This window comes from Carcharodon carcharias, chromosome 13, assembly GCF_017639515.1.
Source record: "Carcharodon carcharias isolate sCarCar2 chromosome 13, sCarCar2.pri, whole genome shotgun sequence".
Taxonomy (NCBI): Eukaryota; Metazoa; Chordata; class Chondrichthyes; order Lamniformes; family Lamnidae; genus Carcharodon; species Carcharodon carcharias.
Genome location: NC_054479.1, coordinates 71,028,172 through 71,040,493, shown reverse-complemented (window position 1 = coordinate 71,040,493; position 12,322 = coordinate 71,028,172). Strand labels below are relative to the sequence as shown.

The window sequence follows — 12,322 nt, the reverse complement described above, 5'->3', positions numbered from 1 at the left end:
ACTGTGAATGACACCTATCACTTTGTTGATGATTGAGAGTAGACTGATGGGGCAGTAATTCTCCCTCCCTAAAAGCAGTGTATGTATTCTTACACCACATAGCAGCAGTTCAAGAAGGCAGCTCACCACCATCTTCAGGGCCATTAGGGGTGGGCAATAAAAATGCCAGCCTGGCCTGTGACACCCACATCCTGTGAAAGAAGGAAAAAAGGCAAATAACAATTATTTATAATATATATTAATGGCTTGGATGAGGGAAGTGAATGCACTAGCACCAAGTTTGCAGATGACACAAAAATAGGTGGGAAGGCAAGCGGTGAGGATGATACAAAGAGTCTACAGAGGGATATAGACAGATTAACTGTGTGGGCAAAAAGTTGACAGATGGAATATAATTTGGGAAAATGTGAGATTATGTACTTTGGCAGGAAGAGTAGAGGAGCAGAACATCACTTAAATGGAGAAAGACTATAGAAAGCTGCAGCACGGGGATTTGGGGGTCCTGGTGCTTGAATCACGAAAAGCTACTTCAGGTAATAGGGAAGGCAAATGGAATGTTGGCCTTTATTTCGAAGGAATTGGAGTATGAAAATAGGGAAGTCTTGCTAAAACTATACAAGGCATTAGTTTGACCACACCAAAATACTGTGAACAGTTTTGGCCCCTTATCTAAGGAAAGATATACTGGCATTGGAGACAGTCCAGAGAAGGTTCACTAGGTTGATCCTGAGTATGGAGGGACTTTCTTATGAGGAGAGGTTGAGTAGGTTGGGCCTGTACTCATTGGAGTTTAGAAGAATGAGAGGTGACCTTACTGAAACATATAAGATACTTAGGGGGCTTGACAGGGTAGATGCTGAGATGTTGTTTCCCCTTGTGGGGGAGTCTAGGACCAGAGGGCATAATCTCAGAGTAAAGGGTCACCCATTTAAGACAGAGATGAGGAGGAGTTTCTTCTTTGAAGGTAGTGAATTTGGGAATTCTTTTACTGCAGAGGACTGTAGAGGCTGGGTCATTCAGTGTATTCAAGGCTGGGTCATTCATTATATTCAAGGCTGAGATAGACAGATTTTTAATCAGTAAAGGAATCAAAGGTTATGGGGAAAAGGCAGGAAAGTGGCATTGAGCATTATCAGATCAGCCATGATCTCATTGAATGGCGGAACAGGCTCAATGGGCTGAATGGCCTACTTCTACGTCTTATGGTCTAATTGGAGTTTCCTGCTTTTTGTGGACAGAACATAACCAAGGCAATTTCTGTAGCTGCGATGATGTTGAGGTCCATTGCCTTTGTTGTATCCAATGAGTTCAGCTGTGCCTTCATGTCACTTGGAGTGAATCAAATTGGCTGAAAACTGGCATCTGTGATGCTGGGGACTTAAGGAATAGGCCGAGATGGAGCATCCATTCGGCACTTCTGGCTGAAGATGGTTCCAAATGCTTCAGCTTTGTCTTTTGCACTCTCGTGCTGGGTTTCCCCCCTCATCATGAATGAAGTGGAGCCGCTGCCTCCTTTTAGTTGTTTAATTGTTCATCACCACTCCCTTAGCCACTCCCCCCGACTCTTTTATTTGTTCTTGGGATGCGAGTGTTGCTGGCAAGGCCAGCATTTATTGCCCATTCCTAATTTTGAGGTGGCGAGCTGCTTTCTTGAACGCCTGCAGTCCCTGTGGTGTAGGTACACCCACAGTGTACACCCACAGGGAGGGAGTTCCAGGATTTTGACCCAGCAACAGTGAAGGAACGGCGAAATATTTCCAAGTCAGGATGATGTGTAGATGGTAGAGGGAAACTTGCAGATGGTATTGCAGGACTGTATACCACTGTGCCACCACCTCTAGTGGGTCTGTCCTGCTGGTGGGATAGGACATACTCATGGAAGGTGATGAAGGTGTATAGACCATTGACTGAAAGGTATCAGTCTGAGAGTATGACATTGCTGTTTGACTTATCTTTAGAACAGCCCAGTCAATTTTGGTCTAAATCCCCAGATATTAGTGGTTTTATACAACTAAGTGACTTGCTAGGTTATTTAAGAGGGCAGTTAAGAGTCAATCACATTACTGTGGTCTTGGAGTCACATGTAGGCCATACCAGGTAAGTATTTTATTTCAAAACTACCTGGAAAAACTCAGCAGGTGTGGCAGCATCAGCGGAGAAGAGTACACTTGACGTTTCGAGTCCTGTTGACCCTTCAACAGTTGAGGACTCGAAACGTTAACTGTGCTCTTCTCCGCCGATGCTGCCAGAGCTGCTGAGTTTTTCCAGGTATTTTTGCTTTTGTTTTTACTTCGGATTTTCAGCATCCGCAGTTCTTTGCTTTTATCTAAGTATTTTATTTCCTTCCCTGAAGGACATTATTGAACTAGGTGGTAGTTTTATAGTCACCATTACTGATTCTTTTTATTCCATATTTATTTAATTAACTGTGTTTATATGCCCCCAACTTTCTTGGTGAGATATTAATTCATATCTCCAGATCATTAGTTCAGGCCTCTGGATTACTAGTTCAATAACGTAATGACTATCCTCCTCTATTTGTGTTGGACTTCTACCTGCTGGATACAGATCATGGCAGTAGCCTTTTCAATAGGTCCACCAACTTCTTCACATGATTACTCATGACTACTATATTGTTCCATTTGCGTTAAAACTGTTGTCTGAAAGTCCTCCTATATTAGTGCTGATTTTTCTCCATTTGAGGGAAGTGACTGCACACTTTGAATGCTCCTGATTCCTGTTAGCACTCAATGTGGAAATTAATATCATTCAGGAACAAATGTGCCTATGGATCCCAGAATGCCCAAGCCATATTGCCAATCAGCACTTGTTAACACTTCCTTATTTATTGATTGTAAGACCTCCCTATAATGGTTTTGGACAAAACTGAAGTGGAACAAAAGTGGAATCAGGGAGGCTTCTTCATGGTCATTGTTGCTGGCATTTGTGATTCATATAACAGTGTGCTACTAGCACGTTTTCAGCTCTCCTCACCATTCTCCACCCCCCCAAACAATAATCATTCACCAAAAGCCTCTATTCCTGCACAGCACATTGCCCACTAGGCTGAGAACTGTCCAGTTGAGGATGCAAAGGTTTGGAGTGCGTCAAAGGTTGGGTACATGCTGCAGAGTTGCTTTCCATTCCATCATAATGACTTGAAGGATTTCTGTCTAAGTGTAAAGACATGGCAGAATTTATTGAAGTAAAAAATTTCTGTTCAGGAAGTCATGTATTAACTCTGTACGTTGAGTGTGTTAGCAGAGAAACTCAGTAATGTGGTCGTGAAATGAGTTGCTTGAGCTAGTGAAAGAGGGAATTGAGAGTAAATAGAGAAGACATATCAATAAGAAAAGAAAAATCAGGATAGAGATAGGACCACGAAAGGATGCTCAGGATAAACTCTTGGAATAGCATTACTATATACCAGTGAGACTAATAAAGTGGTCTTGACGTTAGAATAAGTAATCAAAAATTATATAAAGGCATTTAAGATAGAATTAGATAAACTAGCCAAAGTTTGAGAGGATAAAACCCTTGGTCTGGATCGATTGCAACTACATATATTGGAAAAAAGAAGTAGAGAAGAGGCATTATTGCATATATGTAAAAATCCATTAGAAAAGGGAATATTGCCAGAGAACTGACAGGCAGCTACTGTGATTCTTATATTAAAAAGAGGAAATAGAATATTTCCAGGGAGTGGTAGGCACAGTTTTTATTCACTTGTGAGATGTGGGCGTCGCTGGCTAGGCCAGCATTTATTGCCCACCCCTAATTGTTCTTGTTCAGAGGGCATTTAAGAGTCAACCACATTGCTGTGGGTCTGGCTTCACATATATGCCAAACCAGGTAAGGATGGTAGATTTCCTTTCCTAAAGGGCATTAGTGAACCAGATGGGTTTTTACGACGATCGACAATGGTTTCATGATAATCACCAGACTTCTAATTCTAGGTATTTATTGAATTCAAATTCCACTATCTACCGTGGTGGGATTTGAACCTGGGTCCCCCAGAGCATTACCCTGGGTCTCTGGATTACTAGTCCATTGACAATACTCCTATGCCACTGCCTCCCCTAACACATTTTCCTAATGTGATGGAATCTTTGCTGAAGGATATGGTAGAAAAATGTCTAGAAACTGAAAATATAATGAAGAGCAGTCAGCATAATTTCAAAAGAGAGAATCATGCTTGACCAACCTTATTAAATTCTTTGAATAAGTAACTGAAAAAGTAGACAAGGTAATTCAGTAGATGTCATATCTTTGGATTTTCAAAACACTTCGATAAGGTCCCAAACAGTAGACTCATGATTAAAGTCAGAATGTGTGGAGTCAGGAGAGAAGTAGCAGAATGGATAGCAAACTGGCTACAACACAGAAAACACGGATTAAAGGTAGTTACTCAATTGACAAAAAGTGGGAAGTCATGTTCCACAAGATTCTGTGCTGCAACCATTGTTATTCACTCTTTGCTTAAATAACTTAGACTCAGGATTTGAAGTACTGTTTCAACGTTTATAAGAAAGATCAAATTGGGATGTGTAGTTAACATTGAGGAAGACTTCAACAAGATCAAAGATAATGTCAGTGACCTTTCAGAATGTGTGTGTGTAACTAGCAAATAAATTTCAATGTAAACAAGTGAGAGGTGATGCATGTTGGTAAGAAAGATAAAGAAGCCTCAAATTCTTGGATAACAGAGGTCTAAATGGGATAGAGGAGCAGAGGGATCCAGGGGTACATATGCATAAAACATTTAGAGTATCAACAGGTTAATAAGGCAATAAAAAAGTAAACCAAAAACTGGGGTTAGTTTCTGGAGCAATAAACTTTAAAAAGCAGTTATGTCAAACTTATATTGGATCTTGGTTAGAACACACTTGGAGCATTGTACACAGTTCTGGTCTCCATTGGAACTATAGGCATTGGAAAAAAGTGCAAAAAAGATTTACAAAAATGATTCCAGAGCTGGGAAGTTATACATTACAGGAATGGCTGAACAGACTGTGACTCTTTCTCTCTAGAAAAAAGAAGTCTGAGGGATGTCCTAATAGAGATCTTTAAAATTATGAAGGAGTTTGATAAGGTAGACGTAACAAAGACATTCCCATTTGGGGGGGATCAAAACCAGATCCAAGAGGGAAATGTGGAGAGATAACAGGGAACTTTAAAGTTCCCTGTTCCCAACCTCACTTTGAAAATTGCGTCACGTTCTAGCAGCAGCTGGATCCAGTGCCAAACTCCAGGATTGGGATTTTCAAATCACGCCTGTGCCTGCTCCCGATCCCACCGCAATCCAGTCCAAGTTCGTTGAAATCAAATGGAACTAACTGGGAGTGCCTTTTGTATAATGCAGTCCAAAGGACTCATTTTTCCCACAGTCATCATGAGTTTTATGGTTGTCTAGAGCTGCTGTGGAGAAATATTTTTTCCACAGGGATGTTAATAGTATGTTAATCATATTGTTTATATTGTTAACATAAACAGTGAAGGGCATTGTTTAATCAAGCACTTTGAACACATAAATAGGGGACAGCTAGGACACAGGAGTGGTGGTGGGGGAAGGAGAGGTGTGAGACTGAACAAATTCAATAAACCCTCAGTAAAGAAAAGCTCTGTGTCTTGGTTTTAACTTCATCAAGCAGCTTGGATTCTACTAACATTGGTAGCAGAGAATGGCCTAAAAATGAATATTGCGAACTAAGACTTATTTTCAGACGGGAGGTTCTAATTGGAGTTACTTTGGAGAAGAATGGCTGAAACCAAGTCGAAAGTATCAGGGTATAATTTTCCACTTTGTTCTGTGAAGCTGAACCTTTTGACCAATGGAAGAATGAAGTGGATATATGGACATGGATTACATCCTGACCAAAGAAAAAGCAAGGTATGTGTTTGGCACTTTTGCATCCCAGTGGATGCAGGATCAGGTGGAAAGTATTTTCAGAGCTAGAAGCTCATCATTTGGGCACTGAGGAAGGTTTGGATAATCTCTTAAAACTTATGGACAAAACTTGTAAGAAAGATGATGTATATGAGGCATGGTCAGACTTTGATAAATTTAGAAGGATGGACAGTTATTCCATGGAAGAATATTACATGGAATTTAGCAGGTTATATACAAGATTGCAGAAAATTCTGATTGCAGATCCCTTATTCAGTGCTTGCCTTCAAATTGTTGGATTGTGCTAAAGTATTGAACATGGATAGGCTCCTGGTCGTGACTAGAGTTAGATTGTCAGAAAGAGATATGCTTTAGGAAGGATGTCTGAAGCTTTAAAAAAATTCTGGGGAAACATTCATTTCCAGCCACTTCCTTGGCACCAATGAAACATTCAGTGGTAACACAAAAGATGGAGGACTCAATGCTGACAGCATTTCAGGATCATTTAGATATGGGCTGCAAGCATCCCAATACCAAAGAAGAACCACAAACAAAAGGAATGAGGATAGGCACCCCTTTGGTAGATCTAACAGACAACGGGAATTGGGTAACTATAGCAGGAGAATGAACCTCAGGAATAACCAAGGAATGGTAAACAGGTGCTTCAGATGTGACTCTCAATATCATTATGTGATGAACTGTCTGAAATGGAATAACAGGGTTTTTGAAATGATACGAGACAAGGAAGGATCAGAAGGGGAAGATGATACTGATCAGTCAGAAGGAATTGTGCTATTCATCAGAAGCTTTAGTCTGGTAATGAATGTTTTAGTTGTGGACTCATTCAATTGTGCTGTGTTAGACAGTAGGTATATGTCCACAGTATGTGGAGTGGATTGGTTAAAGTGTTACCTTGATTCTCTAAATAGCAAAGACCAAAGTAAGGTTAAGGAATATGAAAATTCCACTTATTTCAGGTTCAGGGACAATAATACATTAATATCACTAAAGAGAATGGTGATTCCCTGTAAGATAGCCGGAGTAAACCATTTATCGGCACAGATGTAATATCAAGATAAATACTCTTACTATTCAGTAAGCCGTCAAAAAAGGCTCAAATGAAACTAGATATGGAACATGATGAGGCAATTGTTTTTGCGAAATCTTTAGGTTTACAGTTTATGCAACTGGGACACTATTGTATCCCCTTAAAAAGACCTAACATTTCAAATCAGGATGTTAAATCCACGAAACTCCATGATGTTAAAGAAGTATTGATGACATTGGGGCTAGCAGTTTAAAGGAAAAATGACAAATTGTTTACAAACGACATCAGTTTTCCCATCCATCTTATAATAGGTTAAAAATTCAAAGGATGCAGGGGTAATGGATGACAAATATATTAAACTTATAGAAGAGTCAGTGAGAAATCCAATATGTGTAGAAAATATAGGAGGATACCATCATGGTTCGCAGTGAGTCTCTCATTAGCAAGAGACTTTAATGATGTAGCAATGGACTTGAAGGTATGGGATAAGGACAAAAACATTCTTCTCTTGCCCTTCGTGGACATGGCAACTGAATTCAGTCTAACAACAATAATATATAGTAAAGAAAAAAGGTAATTGTGGACAAGACAATGGAAAAAATGTATAAGAACTGGACTGGAAGCATCGGCTAAATTCCTAACTTGGGGTGGGGGCGGGGGGGTGTAGAATTTGTTAACAATGAATTTAAGAGTTAAGTGAAAATGTGAACATCATAGTAATGAATACAGCAGGAAAGTTCCTGTGGTAATGGGGTTTGTGAAAGAAATCACACAGCAATTGATTAGCTGCTTCACAAAATCTTAGCTGACCAGCCAAGCTGTAAGCTGACATTTGTCCAGGTGCGGACAATCCATGCAAAGAATTCACTTCAGATGGTGGGCTACAGTCCCTATCAATTAGTTTATGGGAGAAATCCAATAATATGATTAGTTCTACTTGTTCCGAGCATATGAATGCCCTGCATGCAGGGGGAAAGACATTTATCAAGGCTGGGGTTTCGGAGCAAATTCAGCTAGCTTTACGGCATCGAATGAGGCCATCAGAAACACTGTTTAATCCAGGGGACGTGGTATATTACAAAAGATAAGGGCTGAATTGAATGGAAAGGACCTGGTAAGGTTATAGGCAGTAATGAGAAAACAGTAATTTTACAACATAGGAATCAAACTGTTAGGGTGCCTCAAGGCTAATTAGCACTGATTATACGTTTACAGGGAATGGAAGGTGAAGAGGCACCATACACTTCACCTAAACATATGTTGGACAATTATGAGGAACAGATTACGGCTGACTAAGAGCTGACTGAATATGAATAAAGTGACAATGAAGTGCAGGATAGGGCTATTTATCCCAAAGTTGGCACCAGAGTAACATATATGCCAGTAGGGGCCAGTGAATGGAGGGATGCCACCATTATAGGGAAAGTAGGAAAAGCCACTGGCAAATACAAACATTGGGTGAATGTGCAAGATGAGGGACAGGAGGTAAGACACATGGATTGACAAAATGAGGTAAAGATGTGGAAGGCCAGAAAATGCAATATGAATTCTGAAAGTGAACTGAGAAGTGTCAAGGAACTATTATATTTTTCCTAATGTTATTGTGGAGTACTTTAAAGTAGGCTTATGTATGTGTGTGTGTGTGTGTATGGTTCTGTGTGTGTGGCTACTTTAATTAAACTAAATTAGACTGCCGGGTTTAAATTATCAAAGAGGTAAGGTGTAAAACAGGTGTTTGAAATGGATATGAATAAGCTGGAGTCGGGTCTCAACAGATACGGTGTGAATAAAATTTGCATTTTTATATAAATGAGGAAGGTGTTTGATTTTCAAAGGGACATGGAAAATGTTTACAACTGGCAAGGTAAATAAGTCAAAATTATTACGTTGATTTTTCCCAAAAGTGCTGGCCATAATGATAACATGAAAGATTTTTATAGTCCGTGAAAAGTAACTTCTAAAGATAAATGGAAACAATGGAATTAACAAATCAAAAGGATAAAATACATTTAAAGAAGGATGGAAGGCTGTGTGAGGGATGACCATGTGAAACAGACTTAGAGAAAAAGCCTCTAGCCACCCTGCAGAAGTTTTGCTGTTCTAGTAACCAAAGTTATGTTAAAAGCCTTTGAAAGTCCATTGTCCAGTGGGTGCTAGTGGTAATATTGTTGGATGACTTTATAAATTTAGAATTTATTTGGACTGTTGCCTTAAAGGGGGTGTGTTGTTGGGAGTCTGGTTAAGTTGAAATTTTGGAAACTGTTATAACTGTGTAACTGTAATCTTGTGTGAGAGTAAGTTTTTTTTTTCTTTTGTTAATAAATGTTTTAATTTAATCTTTAAAATCACTAAAGGTGGTAATGGACTAATTTCTTCTGACTTCAGTCCACAAACCTCACAATAAATACAAATTGCAAAATCATTGTGATAGCGTGGATTTGGTCCATCTGACAAATACCACCCTGCCGTATCATAGCACTATGAAAAAGTCACAGATTTGTGAAAGGGAGTTTGATCGTAGGAGGGAGAGATCGTGTGGCAGCAGTCCAGAAAGAGATAGGAGGGTGATTAGAGGACAAGAACAATTGAACAAGCTAGGAATGCCACTAGAAGTAGAAGCCCTTATGATTGAGAAGTTTTAGCAGCGACTAACAAATTAGAAGATAAGTTGATAAAGGATACCAAACAAAATGAGTTGGAAAGTTGGAAAAAATTTTGCGTATACACTGAAAAACCAGAGGACAGCCAACCTTGTCTCATAGGTGGATATGCACAGAAAAGGTATTTCCTGATGCCACATATAATGTTGAAGCCAGTCTAGTGGCTCAAAGTTTCGAAGTTAGTCTCGGCGATCAAGATGTCAGAGTGGACTCCCCCACTGCAGGAATAGTGAGCTTGAAGATTTTTTTTATTCGTCTAGCAACATATTCCTGGGAATGTAAATGGATTGATATGAAAGCTACTGGTGATATGGAAGGGGAACTGGAAATTAATAAGTGTTTATATGGGTTAAATGGTTCATCAAGGGTATGGTATTTCTCTGTAGATCCACCTTGTTGAAAACAGATTGCATTCAGCTAAAGGCAGACCCAGGAATGTTCTATTGGTATAATGAGGAGAAACTAACAGGCATCTTTATGATGCAGGTTGATGATTTTCTGTGGAGAGATTCTGCAGAATTTGAGCAATGGGTGATTGATAAAATAAAGAAGGAATTTAAGGTTGGAAGTCAGGCTTTGGGGCCCTTTAAATATGTAGGGTCAGACATGAAGCAGAATAAGTCGGGACTGACCTTAAATCAATCGTCTTATTTAGAAAATGTCAATCACTTCCCAATAAATTGGGCAAGGTGCTCACAAAGAGGATCCTGCATCCAAGGAAGAAATAGACCAATTAGGAAGTTTGACTGGACAGTTGCACTGGTTGTGCATTCAGACTAGACCTGATGCTAGTTATGACATATCGGAACTGAGTACTATGATGGAACATGAGGAAGTCCTGAGAGCAAATAAAACATTAAAGAAATTAAATTCAGAGAAATACACACTCAAGTTTCTAACCTGGGTGATCCAGAAAATATGAGATTAGTCATTTTTAGCGATGCTTCACATGCCAGTCTCCAGGATAGATATTTTAGCACAACAGGGTTTATCGTATTCTTGGTGGGAAAGAATAACATTGGCCTGGCAAACGAAGAAAATAAAAAGGGTAGTTAAAAGCACCATGGCTGCAGAAACACGGGCTCCAGTAGAAGTGATAGATATAAGATTTTACTTATCAAGCATTTTGAAGGAAATCCTATACAAAGGGCCTTCTGAAAAAAAGTTTGCCCATTGAAGGTTATGTGGATAACCATTCCCTGTGGCTTAATGTATATTCAGTAGAGTGTGAGACTGAGAAAAGGCTAAGGATTGACCTCACTAGCATAAAATAAAATGTTAGAGAAAAAAGAGATCTCTAAGATAAGATGGATTGATGCAAGCCATCAATTATTGGACTGTTTTACACAAAGGGAAGCATGCTTGAAGAAATTGTTGGAGGTCCTAGAAGAGTATTATGATGGGTTATACAAAATGTGAAAAATTATTTTCATCGAATTGTTTTGAAGTTATTTGATTATGTTATAAAATGTATTGTTTAAAGAAAGAAAGAGGAATCTGTTAATAGTATGTTATTTATATTGTTAAGATACACAGTGAAGGGCATTGTTTAATTAAGTAATTTGAACACATAAATAGGGGACAGCTGGGACACCGGGGGTGGAGGAGAGCTATGAGACTGCACAAAATCAATAAACCCTCAGTAAAGAAAAGCTCTGTGTCTTGGTTTTGACTTCAGCTGGTTGGATCCCATTGACAAGGGAGTTCTGATCAAAAATGGTGCCGGAAGCAGATTCAGTAGTAACTTTCAAAAGGGAATTGGATAAATAATTGATGGGAAAGCTTTACAAGATTGAGTGAAGAGTAGGGATTGGGACTAATTGGGTGGCTCTTTCAAAGAATTGGCACAGGCACACTGGGCTGAATAACTTGCTTCTGTGCCCTGCCCTGTGATTCTTTGATTATCTGATATTTATTTGGGCATCTGCTTTTCTTTAAAGAATTTAACAGAAGTTTTTTTTTTGTTTTCCTCCCTCCTAGATCCAATGAACGCTTTGCAGAACTTGCAAGGTGGCCCTGCGGGGAGCTCGAGTGGGATGATGGCCACTCGTACTCCCGGAGTGGCAGGTCTGGGACAGTTGAATCAATCAATGTCACATCCTGGACAGCCTCAGCCGGGTACGTCTGGAATGGTGCCTCACATGCCTGGCTTCCCGCCAAGCACGCAGCAGCAGTGTGAGTAGGATATGGAAGTTGTAAAGTCCTGAAGTAGGCTGCACCTGTTACAGCAGTCACTGTCTCAATGTCTTTTTTGTGGCACTTTCCTTGCTAGACTATGCTCCTCAGTTTGAGTCCCCTGTTACCTGATGCTCGAGTTTGTCATCCACTTGCTCAGTAGCTTTGCTTGGTTTTTGCGTAGAGTGTGGCTTTAGAGGTGTCTGATATTGGTCAGGAGCTGTGACTCGACTATCTCCACTCTTATTGGAGGAAAGGAAGGCTTGTAGGTGTATCACTATGTTGGGAAGGAGGTAGCCAGACCATTTATTTTTGATACTTAACATGGGCCTGTTTTATTACTGCACTACCATAGCAGCTCCCTGGTTGAGCCTGTGAGGTGTTTAACACTTGCTGAAGTTAAGAATGGATCAGAATATCTAAGGGGATCAAATTACACTCTATAGTACTTATAAACAAGTGTTTTAGCGCATCACGACAGATACTTCTACACAACATTTTAATTCATTTATGAACCGACTGACAAGTTATTTGTTTTTAATGTGTTAAAAG

General features: G+C 39.7%; 1 protein-coding gene across 1 annotated transcript in view; it reads left to right on the top strand.

Annotated features, from left to right (window-relative positions):
• LOC121286068 (mediator of RNA polymerase II transcription subunit 15-like) overlaps positions 1 to 12,322 on the top strand; it is a 47,713-nt gene that overhangs the window by 24,550 nt on the left and 10,841 nt on the right. The window contains exon 5 of the mRNA XM_041203074.1: positions 11,576 to 11,713. Coding sequence (XP_041059008.1) covers positions 11,576 to 11,713 — 138 coding nt within the window. The remainder of the gene's footprint in view (positions 1 to 11,575; positions 11,714 to 12,322) is intronic.